This window comes from Chiroxiphia lanceolata, chromosome 1 (genome assembly GCF_009829145.1).
Source record: "Chiroxiphia lanceolata isolate bChiLan1 chromosome 1, bChiLan1.pri, whole genome shotgun sequence".
Lineage (NCBI taxonomy): Eukaryota > Metazoa > Chordata > Aves > Passeriformes > Pipridae > Chiroxiphia > Chiroxiphia lanceolata.
Genome location: NC_045637.1, coordinates 63353057 through 63374989, shown reverse-complemented (window position 1 = coordinate 63374989; position 21933 = coordinate 63353057). Strand labels below are relative to the sequence as shown.

Here is a 21933-nt window from a genome sequence, read left to right as displayed (position 1 = left end):
ACCATGAACTATCATGGAAGGTTATTGTTGCTAAGTCAAGACCCTTCAAAGTTTACATATTCTCCTTAAGTTTGATTTGTGCATGTCAACTAACCTGTTTTATTTTATTCACTATGAAAAGTGACTGACCTCTCAAAAATGTGTATGTGAAGAAAACAGTGCTTAAAATAACAAACCAAGCTCTCCAATTTAGAAAAGTACCTTACTAAGGATTGAGAGTTTAAAAAGAATAAAGTTGAAGGAGTTTTTTTAATTTGCTCCTTACATTTTTCGTTCAAGGATTCCTATTTGTAAGCTTTCTCTACAAACATACATATTTGAAAGAAAGACATGAAAGAAAGAAAAAGCTTGCAAGTCCTGCAAAAATCACATAATTCAGCATCTGAAGCCCAAAGCAAAACTTCAAATACTGTGAGGCTTGTGACGCAATCATGGGAGTTACTGACACCAGTGGCTGCAAGACTCCAAAGCCTTTTTACCCTTTTGATTTTTTCACTTCTATAATTACTGAAGACTCTGAACGAAGCAACACAAACCATTCTCAGAAGATGGAGAAACTTTAGGAATCCAATTTCCATTTGTGTAGTAAAACATTTAATAGCCAAATTTTTCAGCAATTGGAATCTAAAACCATATTTAGCTCCTTAAGCAGATGAGTAGGATCTAAACAGCTTTAAATTTTTTTCTTATTGCAGCAAGAAGTATCAGTCACCCTGCAACTCTGAAACTTAGCTAATTTAAATGCCTAACTATACAGATAGATAACTAATTTTAAATAGGTCTTTTTAAATTGTTGTCCCTAAATCACTCATATGGTCAGTTAATCTGTGACAAACTAAGGCAAATGTCAAGCCTTTTGCTTGAACTGCAAAGCTGTTATCTTTCCTGTGGTGTGAAGTACCAAGAAAGGCCCATATGCTGCTTTTCATGAGTAGTTAATTCACTCAAAAAAAATTAAAACTCTCTTCCACCCACTATCAGTGAAATCATAATTCTGTCTTTAATGGGGACTATCTAAACAGAACAGTTATTATGTTTTGAAACTCGTTAATTATGGCATTCTCCATGTAACCCAGACATACGGGGGGGAAGAGGGTGTGGGGGGGAAAGCAACACAGAAACAATCAGAAAGTATTCCTCAAATTTTCAAGGATGCAGCTAAGTAGTAATGTGGTCAGAACACCTTCATAGAGACAGAATTTTACTTCTTTATATCTTGCTTTCTAAGGACACTATACACCCAGTTTATTATCCTTAAATGGAAGAATCTTGACAGATATTCCCCAAGGTAAGTAGCTTTTAAGAACATTTTGTACAGTGAATTTGAGAAAGAGCCTCCCTGGGGTGCATGTGTGTAGGATAACTCCCATACAACACTGGTAAAGAATCTTGCCCGAAACTGCACTGTTCCTGGTACTTTATTAATAAATCCATCTTGGCCTTACATATTTTTTATAATCAGGAGTTTTCAAAGAGCTTTGCTGGGCAAGTAAGAATAATTCATCTTTGTAATTCATAGCATAAATTGGGTTGGACTGCAAGTTTCACTCTGTCAGGTCAAGGTTAATCAGCATTACAAGAAGCATTATGCACCACCTAACCTAAAAAATAATAAAAAAGAGATTCACAAGTAACTTCTATTAGGTGAACAAACCTCTCACATCAAAGAGGTCTCCTTAACAGAGGTTTTAAGTGCCAAATCCCACAAAATCTGAAAAGAAGAGGCATCAGTGATCTACTTTTAACTGCTTCACAATGATACAGCCACAGCTGTGTACAGGTTGCTCACTAGCTCACAGCACTTTTCAGCAGCACCTGCTCTGTCAAAAGCTTTGACAGCTGAGAACAGGAGCCATTTGAGCTAAATGCCTCAACTCCCGTACTGAGAGTAAGAGAGAGTCCCTGAACTATTTCTCCAGTGTTTAACTGCTGAAGAAAACGTACACAAGTATTCCACAAAATCAAGTGGAAGACAACATAAATTACTCAGAAAGATAGTTTTGATTATTATGGCCTAAATTCTGCATTCAGCATGAGTATGTCTTCCAGGTGCAGGGAAGAACATTAGGCAGACCTCCTAAAAGTCACAGAAAAGGAACAAGGCTGCTGCTGGCCATGAGCAAAGCCTATGCACCAGAACAGCTGCCAGGTCCGGCACTCTTGAGAAAGATAGTGGTAAAAGAATAAGATTCATGTAAAGGATCCTGCCCTGTATCATAGTACCAGCATGCAGGTTGCTCACTTTAATAAACGTAGTATATGAAGAGGCAGGTAACTGAAGCTGCTTGATGGGACCCTAGCTCCTGCATTTTAGACCAACCCTGTCCACACAGACACAGGCCAGTTGAGGAGATGCTGTAATGTCAGACTCACTGGAACAGCCTCACTGGTGGCAAATGTATGTGGGATTTAAAAGCTTAGGCTGGAGCAAGCTGAAGTGGTGTAAACCAAGCCAAGTTTTAAGTTAATAATTTCCACAAGATACCTCAAATTAAACTAAAGTAAATGATGTGGGTACATGGCAGAGGGTATGGCAGGAGGGTTTTTATTGACAATGCATGGAGGTGCAGAGGTAATGTTTCCTTTTATGAAAAGGTAAATATATTCTAAGCTGACAAATTTCACTTTGTTTCCCATATTATCCAATTTCCTCCCAGGGCAGCTGACCTCAGACAGCATCTCTCAGATTTGTCATAGCAATGGTCTACACATCAATCTTGCAATATTTGACAGTATAAAGAGGAACTTCAAACATATTGGTTTACAAGCTCCGTTGTCAACTGTTCAAATTTTTTATTTATTAAAAAATTGATGGAATATTACAGCCTGCATATATGTACATTTGTGGAATGAAATGTTTGCATATTATTTCTCTTGCAAGGCAAAGAGTAAGGTCAGGACAGAGCATGAACACTTACATTACTGTATGGAATCTTCTCGTTGTCCATTTCTTTCTTCCACAAGTGGAGCAGCAAATTCCTGTACTCCTGATTGAAAGGTCCAGAGTAAGAGAGAAATCCAGTGGCCAGAAGAACATTCCCCACCAAATCAATAATTTGATTTTGAAAGTTTTTGCTGCTTGCTGTCCATCGAAGCTGTAGGTAAAATATTATAAAGAAGTTAGCTTAAGCAGACACAAAACTAACAGGAACAATCTAAGTTAAGAATTTATCTCTTCCTGGTAAATAATTTTTCTTTGAACCAAGAGTATTTTTGACTTTAAATCATTCTTTTCAGAACTAGGAGTTTGCTTGGGAGTGATGGCAACCACCTGACCTAGTGGAGAAAAATCATTTTTGCCAATAAGTTGGCCGAACCAGTAAGAAGTACTTTAAAGGAGGAATGAAGCGGGAGGGACAGGATGACCAACAGTCATGCGAAGAAGAGGAGCACCAGGTTGGCAAACAAAATGTGTAGGGTGGTATAAACAGTAGGGACCTTGTTATCAATAAATCAGTGCTAATGGAGGACCACCCTAAGCATATCCACATAAACAAAGTGCCTATCAGACAGAACGATGGGGACAGCTTTCATACTGTTTATATGAAATTAGCACAGCTGTGCACCTCTCTGAAGTGCTTGTACATGAATTTGCACAGCATGGAGAACAAGCAAGGATTCTGCATGTGGTTGCAGAGCCATGATGTCATGGGGACCATGGGGACATGGTGGGAAGACTTCCACAACTGGGGAGCTGCAGCAGCTGCATACAGGCTTGTTAGGAAGGACAGGCTGGGAAGGTGAGTTTTCTTTCACATGAGAGAGCTGCTGCAATGCATGGAGTTCTGCATCTGAGATTCAAGGAGGGACAACATGCCAGTTGAGAATTTATGGGTTAGCATCAGAGGGTAGACCAATGTGGGTGATGTGTCTGTGCCTGTTACAGACTATGTGATTAGCAAGAAGTAGATGAAGCCTTTTCCAGACAATGGGAAGAAACCTTGCATTCACAGGCCCTGGCCTACACGGTGGACTTCAGTCACCTGATATCTTCTGATAGGACAACACAGCAAGATACAAGCAATCCTGGAAGTTTTAAGGATGGCACTGAAAAAAGTTCTGAGCACAGGTAACTGAGGATGTAATGAGGGAAAGGCAGTTAGCTGAACCTCAGACTTGCAGACAAGAAAGAACCAGTCAGGGATGTAAAGTTCAGGGGCAGCCTTGGCTGAGAGAATTGAGATTGTTTAGCCTTGAAAACAGATGGTACAGGGGGGATTTTACCTATGTGTACAAATACCTGATGAGAGGATGTAAAGAGGAAGATACCAGACTCTTTTCAGTGGTACTCTGTGAAAGGACAAGGGGCAAGGGACACAAATTGGAACACAAGAAACTCGAATTAAACACATAAAATATCCCTTTTTTACAGTGAAGTGGTCAAGAACTGGAATAGGTTGCCAATGGAAGTTGTGGAATCTTCAGAAATATTCAAAACCCAACTGAACAATGCCTTGAGCAACCTGCTCTACTTAACCTTGCTTTGACTGGAGGGTGAGGGTGTATGTGTTGGGTTATATGGTCTCCAGAGGTCCCTTCCAATCTCAATTATTCCACAAATCAGTGATTTAATGAATATTATTTTAAATACATTTAGAAAATAAAAATTAATTAATTAATATTTTTTGCTTTTCCCTTTCTCTCCTGATTTCTGTTCCATTCCAATCGCTCAGCATACAATCTTGGTCAGGACCTATATGTTTCAAATTTAGAAAATACACACTTAACCCAGTGTGAGTTTAGCCCAATGCTCCAAGTGTCATATATAGTCTTTAAACTTTTTGTCTGAATTTTCAAAAGTTCAAAAGTTCAACAGCTCTTACAAGACCTCATATCTCAAGGCTTTGGAAAACCCACAATAAAGCACTGTAATTTCGTATTTTGGTGTTGCTCTTAGATTTAGAAATTCACTAAAAAATATGATAAAGCATCTAACATTTTTGACTGATATATTTTGAAGTGCAGCTATGCAAACAAATCGTGAAGTCCTAGCCTTGCAGGACGCAGTGGTTGAAGTCAAGCCTCTTGTCAATTTTGACTTTGTGTGAAATCAACCAAGGAATTAACAAAGCAAATAATCAAAGAGGCAAAAAGAGTATCCTGCTTCCTCTGAAAACCTCCAGGCTGAAGCCAAAAAAATCTGCATAGGAAAGGTAAATTTCAAGCTCAGTGTAGAGGATAACAATCAGCTCATAATTCTGTAAAAGGCTCCAGTAGAAGTCTGAACTTCAATTATAATTCAGAAAATTAGTCAAGCTTCAAATTTGTATGCTTGTATACTCAGTGAGAAAAAGAGAGTAATCCTTCTTATAAATATTTTAGGGCAATTATTTAGGTTAAGCCTAATTCCTCTTCTTACTAAAGCTAAAAGGAATTTGGCTCCTTGGCTTTAAATCTGAACTTTATCCTAATATGAGTCATATGATATGACATAAATCTTCATACAGAAGAATTAACACAAGAAATTGTTTTACTTTGTTAGATACACTAACTTCAAGCAAGACAACCATACATATAACTAAAAAAAGTGTCATATGATATCAAGACGTCACCATGCCTTGAATTTCTTGAGCACTGTTAATGATCATGACGAAATATTCTCAAAACTGCCCACCTACTTTGTGTGGAAACCTACCTTTTCTCCACCTAATCCTTCAATCAGAGCTGTGGCATTGTTCATCTTCCTTCTGCATGCCTCAGCATCATCAAGCAAGGCCTGCTTTTCTTTCATAGCAGCATCATACATGGCTTGTACCTCATTCAGTTCCATTTGCTTCTCATCCAGCTGGATTTGTGCACTATTCAGTTCCATTTGGGCAGCTGCAAGTCTTCCCTCTTGCAAGGCTAAATTTGCCTACACACGTTTAGAAATAAAGAGTAGTTAATTCCTATTATTTGGCAAGAGCAAATGACATTCATTTAATGGTACATATTGTAGTGCATTGGATACATTTAAAAATTATGCAGGTTTATAATGACAGAATTTTTTTTCTTTTTACTTCTGGAAGAAAAGCATAGCACTGAAGTTATTCAAGGCAAACTTAAAATGTTTCAATAATATTTCCAGAATGATCTATTGATCACACAATGACCAACGATTTTAAATCACAACACACTTGAAATAGCTGTATACTAGATACATGAGGCAACCTGTGCAAAGTTTTTCATAATATATTCTCAGTGCAAAAGAAAATTAGGATTGTTCTCATTGATTATAAAATAATAATAATGATAACAAAAAGCACTCTTCTCCACTCTTTTTCCATCAATTACTTCTACAACAAATATATAACAAATGCATTTTTTGCTTCTCTGGAAAGTAAAACTCTAGAGACTTTTCTCACATCTCTATATAAATTTGCATGATGAGTTACCAGTCATTTAAATGTGGCCTCTTAACTTTTATATTCCTAACAGCAGGGAAACAATATTCTGTGAACTCAGAATGTATTTCCATATACATGTTTGCAAAGGATTAGAGCCTGACAAAGTTCTTATGAAATTCACACTTACAGATAAAGGTTGCTTCCATTTACTCTGAATATTTTAAAAACTTGTTTAAATATCATGTATCTTATTTCTATTTTTTTCTTCTATAAGAGTTATGAAGATGGAAACTGTAAAAACTGTTTTATTACGAATATGAAATTTGACACTCACATTGCATGACACTTAAAGAATAACAGTACAAGGCATCTCTGGAATGACTTTTAGTGAACAGTAGAACCATGGCTTGAGTTTTCACATAAAATCTTAACTAAAAATATAGATCTAATTCTTATCAAAATATGTTAAAATCAGCAGATTCTTCTTGCTTTGCATAGGGAAAAAAAAAAAAAGAAAAAAAAAGAGAGAGAAGCCAAGATCGGATTTTGAGATCTAGGCATAGCAAAAGAAGCAGCATTAAATCTGGTGTATTTCAAAAGATGGGTCTGTGGGCAGGGAATTAGAGAAGTGCACATGTACTAATCATGAAGTAGATTACCAATATCTATGTACATGTATGTTGTATACATGTATATTGGATACAGATAAATCAAATATATCTATGTGTATGTATATTAGTAATCTAAGTATATGTAGGTAGTTTATGCTAGAGAATAGCACTGTCAGCACAATTTCAGTTTACTGTAGCCACCTTGTCTGTTGACAGATCCTAGAGATAAAAAGATATTTCAGAACTGAGATAAACCAGTAAAATGGCTGTTCACAAAATTTCCATTATGTAAGAATGCTGAAATATTTTTACTTCACTGTTTATCAAAGAGTACATTAAAGAGCATCTCCTGTTAAATCAGTGAGTCTTGTTCAAATCCAGCTAAGCAGATTTCAGAACCACTAGTGTTATTTTTTAGTGAATCCTGGACTATCAGGAAAAGATTAAACAGCAAAAGAGTTTTGAGGAATTGATGTACTGTTACTGTGTCCTGCACCAGGGGAGAGGTGAGAAGGGTGAGGTAAAACAGAGAGAGACACACAGTGTAGGGCTCTTTCTGGATCCTAATAGGAAAGGCCCAACAACAAATGGCTTAATAAGATAACTGCTTTAAAAAGGTCCAGGAGAAGAAAGCAAATATAGATAGTGAGAAAACTTTACATCCCTTCAGATGCTGGGCACCTAGCAGCATCAGACAGAGTCTGGATAGTTTTTCCCATGGCATCCTGAGCAGAGCAGATTCTGTCCATGGAGAGAAAACTCTCTCTTTTGGTCATTCAACCTATTATAAACTCCTCTTATTATTCTGTAACCATAACAAAGTATGAGACATTTTAGTATTAGTTTGATTTGTAGGTTACTTAATCATATGTGATGAATAATGGTTGGTTGCACAAGAACGACAGATAACAGCAGGATGACAAACCTAGGTGATCCCCAAAGGCAGAAAGACTACTTGTTTCATATTACCCTTTGAAATCATCACTGTTTCCTCTCTCCCTGTGTTGTTTTTTTTTTGAAACTCGACTTTTCAAAATTATATGGGTACAAACACAGCTTTTGTATTGACATCACTGGCAGTTTGGCTGGCAGCTTCCTGTGTAGGGCTTTGCCATGAGAGCAGTAGGTAAGTTCTGCTGCCAAAGAGAATCTTCTGCAAGCAACTTCATGCAAGGATTTCCAGCCAATAGAAGGCAGGAAGGAAATGTATTTCCCAACCACAAAGAACCACTGCAGCCTTTCTAATTTTAGTGACATTGCTATGTGAACAAGCTTCACACCCTTCATTTCAGCCCTCTGAGTCACAGAGCAAAGCAAGGACTCACGATTTGTTCCAGCTGGATCCAGTATGAAAGCCTGAATAAATGGATTTTATGTGAACGAATCATGAGGATTTGAGCCATGAGATCCACATTCTTACCTGCACTCCCAGAGAGATGGGGCTACACTAGAACATGCCTAGGCTCACGTGAAAGCACCAGATTCAGCCTTTCCTTGCCATTAGCATTTTGGGGAACCAGACAGACAATTCTCTACTCCAGCCAGTGCCTCTACTTGCTTTCTGCATCAGTCTGCATGGGGCAAATATGGAGACTACCTCTGCCAACAAGGGCTACAGACTAAATAGTTAAACAGCTGTTTTTCCTTCTTCCAAGTTGTCCTCAGAGAGGACTTCATAGCAGGTGGTAAGGTGATCCTGCACCTTTTAACCTTTTTGTGTTCTACATAAAACCAGAACAAATAAACATGTAATTAGAGTCACACTATACACTTAAATGAAACATGTCCAGGACCTTTCTCTGGCACTGAGGTTAACTAGCATAAAACAGGTCACTAGTCTCTAAAACAGCATGATTGCGTGCAAACGGCCTCGTGGAAATGGCCCTTGGACCAGGCTAGCTCCTGAAAGATGCCCAGAGATTGCTGAAAAAATGCTGCTTAGCCAAGACCAAATTCACACTAGGGATCATTATAACAATTTAACAGGGCAGATGATCACTTTCCAATGCCTGGAAAAATTCACTAGTACTATTTAATTTATAAGTATTGACATAGCCGTTAAATTTCTCTGTGATTCATTGCAAACTCAATTTTGCAAAGTACTGAGCATATCAGACCCTGATCCAAGAAGGCAGTTCAATAAAAATGACTTCTCCAACAAAAAAAAATCTCATACCATTTAATTCTATATATACCTGTTCTTGAATTGAATGCCCAGATCAACTACAAATCACTCTGAAGAGCAGCTGCTGCTCAGTAAATTCAAGAAATCTTATTAGGAGAATCCACTAAAAAAACCAAAAAAAAAGTGGCCAAAACTTTAGAGTTCACTACAGGTAAGGAAGATTTGGAGCTTTCTGAGCACTTCTCGTGTTTAAAGAATTTTAGCTTTTCAAGTTCATTGTTCTTACAGTCCACTGAGCACTCACTGCTACTGGACTAGGCCAGAAGGCTTCTTGCACTTGGACTCTGTCACTTTGCTCCTGAGCCTCAGGGGATGTGCTGAGTGATCATCTTTGCCTTTGCTTCAGTCCTGTTCTGGGCACATGGCATCTAGCTGAAAGCTCTTCATGGAAATGCAGTCTCTAAAATGCTCTGTCTTAGATTGCTGCAGATTTTTCCTATAGACACTCCACTGGTTTTATATCAGCTTTCTCAGAGATTCAATATCATGATACACTTACATTCACCATTATTAAGGGAAACATTGTAAAGAGGCAAATACATAAACAGGTTTTGCAGACATTGCAAAATCAATTAATACAAAAAACCACCCAACCAACCAACCAATCAAACAAATAAACAAACAAAAAAAGAAAGAAGAAAATACCTACATGTACATATGCATACATATGTACACATGCAAACAGATCCCTGCAGAGTGACATTAATAAATCTTGGCCTAACTTTCTTTGATACCACTGACCATTCTCTGGAATTAAAATAACCTTTGAAAGGCACAGAGATCTTGTCTCTTACCTGCTTTTCACAGTCTCTACTAGTCACTGAAAGACTTTCTGTATTTTTCCGAACTTTTATGTTCAGTTACGTGTCCTGACTTCACTCTGTTTTGTTAGGTGATCTAATACTCTCCTTCACCCCTCAGAGCATATGTTCATTCCATAGTTATTGTGGGCCTTGAATTCAGAGTTGTATGCTTGCTTTCCTGCCCAGTGGGCATCGCCTTGACAACGACGCACTTATTTAAACAAACAACTATCAAATTTCAACACTCCTTGGCTATTACCTCTTCCTCAGGTGCAAATTTCCTCTTATTGCCTGCTATGGTTTTTAGTTCAGCATGGAGACAAGTGAAAGCAGAAAAGGCAATAAAGTCTCATATTTAAAACTGAGTCTGACAGGGAGAATCCTCAATATCAAACAGAATTTATAAACTGTAGACAAATTTCCCTTGATCATCATAACAGGCCTAAGGAAAACTTAATTAAAATCACAGGAGACATCTCTAAGGGAAATTATACTCCTATACACAGTATTTTAATTGGGGGCTAACAGAATCACAGCAAAAGTCAGGGCTTCTCCATTCTGCTGTTATACTCTTCCACTCACGGATAAATAGCAGATGCTGTCTCAAAATTCTCAGGTTAATCCAGCAGGTATTTTATTAGGTAGCAAGCTAGAGAGGCTCACTTCGTGCTGAAGGTTTATGGGATAGTCACACACACACAGCGACCACTGTATGATAAACAACTATAAAGCATTGTATTTGCAGGCAGCGTTCGGTTATACTTTCTGTGTTTGACTCTAGCTAATGACCCTTGGGCTGCAGGCCACATATCTAAAGAATCTCAGTATCCATTCCTAGAAGTGAGTTAATTTTTGCACACTATATTTACTAAAATATAAGTCACTATCAATTAGATTTTACAAGTTGTCATATTTAAGGCAAACAAGGCACTGAGTCTCACCTAAGATGCAATTTAAAAATATATTGGTTCAATTTTGCAGGTGTTGAAGGGGATTTATAACCTGGAACAGCCATTAGGATAAAGCAGCTTGATTAATTCATTCAGTAAACCTGGGTGAATCACCCTGTGCCAATACTTTATGCAGTTTAATTGTACATTTACTTTCAATTATTTTCTTAGCATCACTCCACTGCTTCCTGTAATAATCTCCTGCATATTTCAAACACCTTCTCCCTCCCTCTATCATCTTCAGTTTTTAAAATATTTGTGACTGTTTCTGTACCTGTCAATAGGCACCACTTTTCCAGGATATGTATGTTTCGGTTTTTATCAGCTACAGTGTTACAAGAATGCAAATACCTGAACACAAAGTTAAATTTTTATGTAGTCCTAAAGTCATATATATTCAAATAAAAACCACAAGAGCACTTTTTCAGCTTTCAGAGTTGTATTTGCATACAAAGCCACTATTTCCCCTAGGTCTTGCTCTCTTTTATAGCTCTCAATAGCAAGATTTCAAGTTCTGTTTTCATTAGTGAACATCCCATTATTTGAAAAGAGAACAGCTACTTATATATCACAGAAATATAGCCTCCTCTTGAATAAAAAAATATGCTTTTAATGAATTTGAATCAGATGTGTCTAGGTATATTAAAAGATTATGCCAAGAGTTTTGAATATACCATTGATACAATGGCTTATTCAATAAGAAACTGAACATAAGTACAGCAGAAGCTTAATTGATTGAATGTATTTCTTCAGAAAAGAGCCATAAAAATCCCTGTAGAAGCAATGATTATAAATCATTATATAAATATTCAAAGCCCTTTTTTTCCATACGCTCATAAATGAAACATTTCCAAGACAATAAAGCTATCTGTAGGAATGTAGATACCAGTAGCTGATCCCTTTTATTGTAATCCAGTGTTACAACAGAATTCTATGCCCAGTGACTACTTACTTTATTATCTATGTACTCTTGAATGTCGTAGTTCGAAACTCAAAAATTTTTTTAGAGACATGAATTCCAGCTAAATTCACTAAAGAATAGTTCTGTGCCAAGAATGGTCTCTCCTCTCCCACATTCTACCATGACCACAGTGAGTAGGCTCCTTCCCGGGCCAGTAGGACTGAGGAGTTTTCTTGAAGCCAGAGTGCCTGGCACCAAGTCCAGAGCAGAGAGGGTATTGTTATCTCCCACTTACAGCTAGCCAGGCTCTATAAAAAAAACCCACTGAAAAATGACTGCGTTCACACAAGTAACAAATGTACCAGAGGGTAGCTGTGTAAGAAGAAAAAGTTGGCTGGACATACTTAAGATGTGTATACTTGACTTCGTAACCAGATGTGAAGAAACAAGAATCTCCTGTAACTCATGATCTTTTTTAGCCAAAATAATACAACCTTTTTTCCACTCAACTGTATTTATCCCTCAAAAAAATTAAAATAAAATGAGCAACAAGAAATACCTTAAGAGGAAGAACTTCTTTATTAATACCATAGAAGTAAGCCATTGCTTGTGTCCATGAGCAAAGACCTGCTACATTTCCACACACTTTTTTAGCAGTCTCAAGATTATAATCCTCCATATCCAAATAAGGCTCTAAAAGCTCCACAGTTTCTCCCGTAATTGAGTCCTAGTCAATGGAAAGGAAAAATTATTTTTTCAAATGGATTTTACAATTAGGTCTGCTTCAGAGAAACATTTTTATTTTTAAAGTCATAAGGCTATCAGCTTACAGAATAAATTAACAGAATGACACTGTTGTCTTTCACTCTTATAAAGGACAGATTAGTAGTTTTCTGTGAACTTGTGAAAATAAGTACCACTTCCATTGCAACAGATTGACTTGAGTTGCCATTTAATATCCCTATTTGACCAATAAGATTTACAGACATTACTTGTACCCATAGTTCCATGACAATTTAAGGTGATCTAAGTTACTGTTGCTACAACACTGTACCTTCTTTCCCTTCCCCTCAACCAGATGTTCTTGCCCCAAATCTTTAATACCAATCACCAATGCTCAGTGACCCAGTTTGGAAGCTACCATAATAGCATATCATAATACCATAATGACAGAAACGTAAGTCAGCGAACTACTAATTAATTTACTTCTAGTCTAGTTCCAGGAACAAGCTCAACATGGCATCAGACAGGCACTGATGCGAACACAGCTAAGGGAGTCAAACGTAGCTTTGGGAAGGAAAAGGGTGAAACTGCAAGGCACTGACTTCACTGACGCTAATCCTTTTCCTTAACCTCAAAAGAGATTTCTTTCAGCTAATATCAGCTTTTATCCCCCTTTCACAATCTGTTGAGAACATGAAAAGCCAGATCTTTGATGATGGTGGTTACTTTGCAATTATGTGTCAGAAGAAAATGGAATTCATCTCCTTCAGCAATGTAGAGAGTAGAAGGGCTTATACAGGGTAACAATGGTTGCTTAACAATAGAGTGTTAAGAATCTTCCTTTTTTTTTTTTTTTGGCAATGTATTAATGCCTTTCTTTTAATGCATCTAAAAATCAACCACCATTCATACTGTCAAGCAATTTACCCTTTTCCTGTTTTCTGTATAGTAGAAAGGGCTGCCTTGTCCGATCTTTAGCTACTCTACTAACAAAGACATTCACTATATCCTTCCCAAGATCAGCCATGGTGACATTTTTGCTATGATCATTTACTAAAATGTATAATAGTGCTGGACAAACATTTTGCCTGTTTTTTTTTTCTCCTACTCAAAATTATGAGCTAGCAAGTTGGCAGAGGTGAAGGAAAGACCAACCAGCAATGGCCTAAATTTCTGTACAAAAGCTTGGAAAATGTTGCACTTTTCCTTCTAAGTAATGAATTTTAAACCCAAAGAACTACTTCATCCACTAATTTTCATTGCCTAAAAAATTATGAAATAACAAAAATTTCACAAACAAGTAAGTAGCGTCGTCTACTCAGAACTCCAAACATAATGAGTTTTCTTGTCATATATACTCAGAAAAGAGAAATGACACAGAAGGACAGGATGAGAAGTACCCCATCAGGGATAGAAGTAGTCTAGTATTCTACACCACATTCATCAGTATCATTTCCAGCAAGAACTTGGTCCCACAGATGTTGTTCTGACTCCTCTGAGTAAAGTTAAATGTGTTGCAAACTACCAGTAGGAATACATACACTATTAATAAGTCCCAAAACTGGAAGCCTCATTAGAGAGAAGCTTGAGTAAGGAGTGCATAATTAGTCCCTGCTATCTTTAAACTCATTTCCTCTTTCTGTTTAGTGAAAGTAGCACTTTGAAAAGTGACCAGATTGACAGGCCCAGGAAGAAAACTGTCTACAGAGGTAGTGCAAGTTTCCACATGGTGCCTCAAAAACATGGCTCCCTGGGAGAATTGGCTCTTGGGGACAGTGAGAATGATCTTTACAACAAAAACACTACAGCAGCTTAAAAAACGGATCAGAAAAATGCACAGCTGAAATAGATTTTTTAAAAAATCGGTGTACAAACGAAAGAGTATGTTCTGCAACATTGCACAAAACCCAGGTTTTGCTGAAACCTGGTCCAGCTACCTGTGACATCCTTTTTTTTTTTTTCTTACAGAGAAATTTTCCTTGTCTCACAGTTCAGTGAATCTTGCTATAAAAAAGGACAAGGTTATGTCCTGGTAGAAATAAAAACCTGTGTTTGCTTTTATTTTTCTTACAGTTGATATTAAGTTTCTCAGATCATTCTTCATTTTGCTACTTTTCAAGTGAAAGAACCCCAAAAGTTCCCAAATATGCCAGTATTTTTCCTGACAGGATGCTCATTTTCTTCTGTATTTCCTATTACCTCTCTGCCAAAGTGGAGACAGAGTTCTAGACTGCCTTATAGGCAAACAGGCCTGGTAATGCTGGAGAAGGTGAGCCATTTCAAAAATCAAGAGTGGTCCCTTCCAAGGCAAATTCTTACTTAGAAGCAGGAATTGACTGAAAAATATAACACTAAGGTTCTCAAGCTTTGGTCTATTGCTTGGGATACTTCTGTCTGCAATCAAAACTGTGTGGCTCAGGAGAAAATTGTTGAAATAATGAACCATGAAAATGAACAGGAATGGAGTCACAGAGATATCTACATCTATAGGTACATGAAAGCCTCCTCTGTTTCAAACTACCTTTACGGTAGAAGGCACTTTCATGTGAACTCTGAAGATAGTTATAGGAGCAGTATTGCCCCTGTTAACTTCTTACCTTCTGAAAAGTAAGCAACATGTTAAGAAATCCTGAATTATTCATTAGCTTCTGAGCCTCAGTCCATGATGGCTTTACACCTGGGCGTTCTTTATCTAGTGTTACGGCATCTATTTTTCTTTGGAATAAAAGTAGCACACAATCCATAATCCGCATTATCAAGTGAGGAGGTTTACCCAGTTTGCGAACAGTTGCAATGTCAGAAGGTTTTATTGTCTGAAAAATCATAAAAGAAAATAGTTCATTTATTTAAGCATTGACTCAATTGCAAAGAATGATGTTTTTCCTGGAGGACTGTATATGTAATGTAATTATTGCAGGTTTGCAGGTCAGTCAGATGCATTTCCACAGAAAGTCCTTAAAGACAGTACCACTCAATAACTGCTTTATTACCCAACAGTAGAGTACTGTCCATCTTACCTCTTCACCTCTTCAGTTTTCAGGGTTTTTTTCTACAAGGTTTTACAGGCCAGAGCTAGTTCTTTCAATCTTTTTTTCCCCCCCCAAGTCAGAAGCATGAGCCATGTTATTACAAATAATAATCATTAACCACATGCATGTTCAGAATATACTTTGATTCTGACCTGCAAGGCTGCCTCGGCTTCTTCCAGTGCAGGTCTTGCAGCTTCAAGCCTCTCTTCTGCTGCTGCTTTATCAATGGCAATGTCATCCACAATAGCCTGAGCCTTGTCTTTTACTTTTTGCACCTGCATTTTCACTTTTTCGGCAGCATGGGCTTTCATAGTTACTTCTAATAAAACTTCATCAGCTTTTTTTGAAGCTCCAGCCAAATCTTTCTCCTTCATAGCCAACTCTTCGGAGAGCTGATTTACTGAAACCTCAGCTTCCATCAGTTTTGCAAGACCTGTGGTGGACAAATTCCATTTTAGCAACAGGAAGACTTATTGAGAGAGAAACAGTGAAGCAATGGGGATATTCAAAAAAAGTCACTCAGATTTCTATTTAGAAACACCAGTGAGTGGTCCCATTTGTTGAACACCAAAATTAAGCAGGAGTAATATTTTATTTTTCTTTTCTTCAAAAGATTCTTCAGAGAGAGTGAATATGAATATTTACTTACCTTCTCTCAGATTTACTTTTAGCATGCTTAAATGTGAAAACTAGGATGTCAGTAGTTCCTTCACATGCATACATGCAGGTATTTCAACTGTTAACAAATAATCTGAACATTCATAAAGTTCACTGAAACAAGACCTCTGCATATTTTGTAATCACACACAACACAGCGGAAAACATATGAGTCTCCTTCCAAATGAAAGCGAGCTCACAGTTTAAGTCTGCACTTTCAGGTTCTTTTATTCAGATTCTTCTCACCCTTTTAAAAACAAACAAACAAAAATCAAATCGATTTTACAGTACCTGTTCTCATGCGTTCAGACAAGCATCCAACACTGGTAAACCTTTCTTTGTAAATAGCTTTGTAGCCTCCAATGAAGGACAGGTAAGATTTTGGCGTCACAAATGTTCGTCGCCTATATCGTTCAAAATATTCAACACACTTTTCAGCTACAATATCTTGAATTGTTCCCATGGTGTTAACAACACTCTGTTTCACTTCCTCTGTACACTCAATATGGTAGGAAGCTAAAAAATGCTGTGCAACTGCCACAAGAGCATCTTTAGGCCAGCGCTGGAACCAGTCCATGGTACAGCCTGAAATCAGACCTGGAAATTTGAGTGCACGAGTTCTGAATTTTTCCCCAACGGGAGAAAAACAAAGAACCACATGCAGGTTATTCCGAACTCGAGCAAGAAAGTAATTATAAAGATTTTCACCAGTGGGACTACGCCTTGGGTACTCCTTCTTCATTGCTGGTATCAGGTCTTGTGTGATTTCACCTATTTCATCTCGTGCAAAAAGATTTGAGACTTCACCTGAAGCCAAAACATTGTTCATGTACTCAAGAAAAGATTCGTCTCTGACTTCGTTGTCTGTGAATATAAAGACAACACCCTTTCCTTTTTGCCCAGCAGTACGGTACAAGATTTTCAGATCATCCAAAAGGTTGTTGGTGGCATATGTTCTGGAATAGAAAATTATTAAAGAAGGAGAGAACAAGAGTTACAGATCATTTTAGGAGATATCTATCATCTGGAATAGCTTCCTTAAGGCAAGGAAAAAATATAGAAAAAAATTAATACTATATCTCGTGGTTACGTTTTTTAGGTTTTTTTCTTAAACATTTCCCAAAGTGAATGCTCAGTAACGTGAATCATGAGAAAGGAGGTGAAATCAACAAAATAATGTGCTGGAAAAAATGATGGTGAGAGTAATACTATGTTTAAGGTAATTAAAATGCTGCTTTGCATTCCCACATTTGCAGATGTAAATTTTTTATTGGAAATGTAGGTTAATACAGCTGGATGAAATTGTCAAGTAGGTTTTAATACCTGTAACCATTATGTAAATATAGCTGGATTATCTTTTAAAGACATTGAGAGCAAGTTAAAGGAAATCATTAAGAGACAAGAGAAAACAAAACTGAGGGGTTTATTGTGTTTTTTACTGTATTTATGGTTTAACTAAAATCAAGCCCCAGAAATGGTATTTGAACATTATCACTTGGGCTGATCAACTCTGCTGCAAATGGAGACCATGATTGTTTCTGTCATTATGCCTCTTATAGCTGGTACACACAGGTAAGATTCAGATGAAGTCCACACAAATTCAACCATGGATTTCAGATTGTGCAATATAAAATGAAGCAAAGTAAAATGGCAGACGTTGTCCTTAGCTAATTAAATCTGAAATTAGGAACCTCTTTGAAGAGATTCTTGGCAATAAGAGACTGGTTTCAAAGCAAAGTCCTTAGTAATTGCTGCAACACGCATGACCCATTCTTCACTATTTGACAGCCTCTTTTTTTTTTATTCAATATGCCATACAGAAAATGTCCCAGTTCTCTTCCAGCTCCATCTTACCTCTGCTCTATAAATACACCTAATACAAGCACTGCAGAGCTTGTAAAACAATCTAGTTCTTCAGTTTGCATGTCAGCTAGAGTTTTTACAGTGATTTGTGGTATTCTAGTAAGAAGATAAGAATTTCTCTACCAAGTCAGAACAGCAGTCTATCTAATTCAATAATCTTAACATCAGCAATGTGAAATGATACTTAGAGAGAAAACATGAGCCAGCATCCACTTTTCACTGCTCATTCCATTCTTCCCCTCTCCATATTCATTGCCATTGTATGAAAAATACTAAAAAGTATGTCCATCTTGTCTTCTCACTGTCCAATTAAATCTGCTGATATTGTGTTCACAGCCTCCTGTGGCAAGTTACAAAAGCTGACCATCTGCTTGTTAAATACACAATTTCAGCTACCTGCTTTTAGGTTGCCTCCAGTTAGCTTCAGCAAATGAACCTTTCCTAAGTGACTGAAATATATATTTGCCTTTTTAATGCATTTTGAATCTTGCAAGTCTAGAGTCTCTCTTCTGTGACTCTTCATTATTTTATTTCCCTCCTTGTTTTGTTCCCTTTGTTCCTTCCTTCTGCTTCTGGGACACAGGAAGAGATTGTGATACATCTTTCTTTCTCTTTCCTTTCACCAGAAACCTCATATCATTATTCACAGACCTGATATACGTCTCTAAGGCATATTTCTCAGCATGTTAAATAGTTTGCAAAGTGAAATACACTCTGCTGGTCCTTATTGCTTACCACATTAAACCCTATGTCAAAAGAGAAGCAGAAGGAAGACAGTAGTTACTCCCCATCCCTTCAAATTTCTATTAATTACTAAATTTCAGCACTACAAAATATAAAGGCATTGATAGCAGTTGTAATAACACAGCCTGTCTACATAAGGATCTATAGAAAAAACTACTATTTCCCCATGCCCATCAGCATTTGCCTATTATGCAGTATATACCAGAATATTATTCCATGTTATTTCTAGTGCAAAATTATATTTTATTGGGATATTACAGAGGTGCATTGCAGATTCAAACACCCAAGGAAAGGCATACTTTGTGTCAGTAGCATAAAGTCAGAAAAACAAAGACCCAGGATCTGTCATCTACAGAATGTGCATTTGCACAGACAGTTTTGATCAAAAATGTAGTTTACAATGAGGGATTAAATGTTTGAGAGGTTTGCATTTCTTTAAGTTGATTGTGAGACATTTATTTCTATGGTAAATTAAGGAGTAAATGTCTATGTATGCTGCACTGTGTTACCTTGTTAAAGTAATCTGAAAGCTCTCATATCCAGCAATATATGATGCTAGTCTGGTCAGACTTTGTTTTCCAGATCCACCCACACCCACCAACAACGCATTTCCTTGTGGAGTTCGAATAATCCGTGATATTTTAATCAAATGGATGATTGCATCCTATGTATAGAGAGAAAAGGGGATGAAGAGATGTAAAAATAATACAATATAAAATCAGCCAGAAGCATGTCACCAAGTAACTTCCTCTCAACAGCTAGATGATTTCTCTGGAGCCTATGGCAAAGACTTAGCCCTGTACTTATCAAAGTAAACAGGTGATTTTCCCCTGACTTCAGTGGGCAGCAGGACTAGCCCAAGAGAAATGTCCTTTTATGAAGCAATGTCATATGCACTGCCTGTAGCCGGCAGAGCTGAGGGCATGCCCCTGAGAGGACAGAAGGAAAAGTTGAAAGGACTCCCCCAGCCTTCTAGCTGAGCTATTTACAGGCTCTCTAAATAGGCTGACAAAGGTAAAATACGAGTACACTATCTACATTTCTTATTCAACTTCTATATTTATCTTGGAGCAAGAATTAATCTGAAATGCCCTAAAATCCTACCAAACCACCCAGTCTAAAGCTGAAGAAACCATCGTACATCAAGACCTTTGAGAAGGAGGTAACTTACAGGAAAGCAAGATGACAATCACAATGTGCACTGTATAAACAAATTAGTTGTGCTTTGAATTATACAAAGAATGAGGAAGAGAAGATGAGGAACTGCAAAGAGATGGAATAATTTGTGGGAGCGTAGGCAGCTAGAGATGGCAGTATGGCTTTGTAGAGTTCATTTGTAAGGCTCTCTGGATGCAAAGCTAGCCATTCTCAGCTATCTCCAAAGTAATGTGATAGAAACACAAAGATCTATGTATCAGTAAGTACAAAAGACCAGGCACTTCCGGTATGAATATAATTACAAACAGCAATACCTTGAAAAATACCAAATCCATCTTTGATCCTCTGACAGTTTCATTGTACTGTTGCATGAACATCTGTAATCTTTCAGCCAAATAATCCAAAGATGGGATAGGCTCGTAAATTTTTGGAGCCTTCAACTCCGCATCATCAGGTTCATCTCCAGTAGTCTCTGGGACATCACGCAAGAAATCCACAAAGTATAATTTTGTGCATTTATCTTCAAATAGATTTTGACCATGCTCTACAGAAACAATCTACAACAATACGTTAAGGATTTCTTTAGTAATGAAATATGTCACTGGCCTCTTTCTGTCGCAAATACTGAAACACTATTTGCCTACCTTTTCCAGTGTATCTTCAAACCAGTCTTTATCATTTTGGCTGATGAATCTGTCTGCAATAACACGTCTGCACTCATGTTGGAACAAGGCTACCAAAACACTGATGCTCTGGCAGACATCAGAAGTAACTGTAAGTATTCCTTGCCAAATACGACTGAGGTCTCGTAAATTGAAGATGTAATGAAATTTAGCTGGAGTCGGTAACATCTACAAAATAATGTCACAAACTGTATTCAGATAATTGCTAAAGAAAAATATTTCCTACTTACTATTAAGTGAGTATGGAAATTTTCACAAACTTCAGTCTTGCCAAGCAGAAATACATGCTTGGCATTTAAGAGGTAATGGTAAAAATGAAGAAATGACAGTAGCCATGAGCAGCTCTTTACATTCACACAGATTTCATTTGAGTTTCTTTGAATCCCTTAAGTCCCAGAAACACGCACTGAAGAGTAGTCAAGACAGGTTAGTTAATGATGGCATTGAAGGCCACAGTAAAAATGTCAGCACTGCTTAATCTGTGGTGTTGCTCCTGTCCTTTCTTCCAGATAATTTCTTTTACTCTCTTTTGTCCTTTCCAAGAACTTGTGAGGAAAGGTTCATGAGGAAAAGGGAAAGTAGATGAGGAAAAGAAAACAAAATAAAAGAGAACAGAAAAATAATAAAATAATATTTCGAGGGGAATTTACAACTTAGCAAAAGCCAGGTTTTCTCTTTAGGAAGTTAGCTAGCAGTAATAAGCACCATTTCTGTTGAATATACGGGTGAATATTGACTAGCCAATAGTTTCACTAGAAGTCTCTCTGTTTCTCCCTGTAAGCCAAGTTTATAGCTATAGTGAGTTGTTTGTGTAATTCTCACCAACCTTTTCAAGTCTAGAAAATATCATTGAACAAATCCCTATCTCTCCACTACTCCCCTCCACTTTTCTCATTAGAAGAACAAATTTGACACATATTTCTATGACGTAATTTTAATATTTTCAAATTTTGTTCTACACATACAGGTTTTTTGTCTATTTCAAAGCAAAATTTTTTTAGGAATTGCAGTTAAATATTTTTAACATCTGTTTGAAATGGAAAAAGTCAATATTTAGAAATTACTGAGTACCAGATCTCATTTGTTTTGAACTGATTCCCTCTCTGCCAAATTTGACTTCCTTTTTTTAATTCAGATCTTTAAAGTTTGTCACAATCCCAAATATCTTTAGAGAAGATTCCTATCTAATTTTTTGTTTCTTGTTCTTTGTGCTCTTGATGTTTACTCAGCCACAAGATCTCTCAATCTTTCTATCAGCTATGCTTACTATATTATACATATATAATGTGATTCTTATATT

General features: G+C 37.2%; 1 protein-coding gene across 1 annotated transcript in view; it reads right to left on the bottom strand.

Annotated features, from left to right (window-relative positions):
* Nucleotides 1-21933, bottom strand: part of LOC116781998 (dynein heavy chain 5, axonemal-like) — a 156483-nt gene that overhangs the window by 49566 nt on the left and 84984 nt on the right. The window contains 9 exon segments of the mRNA XM_032677998.1: nucleotides 2919-3095; nucleotides 5636-5854; nucleotides 12336-12503; nucleotides 15097-15312; nucleotides 15681-15961; nucleotides 16477-17141; nucleotides 19302-19456; nucleotides 20265-20507; nucleotides 20595-20801. Coding sequence (XP_032533889.1) covers nucleotides 2919-3095; nucleotides 5636-5854; nucleotides 12336-12503; nucleotides 15097-15312; nucleotides 15681-15961; nucleotides 16477-17141; nucleotides 19302-19456; nucleotides 20265-20507; nucleotides 20595-20801 — 2331 coding nt within the window.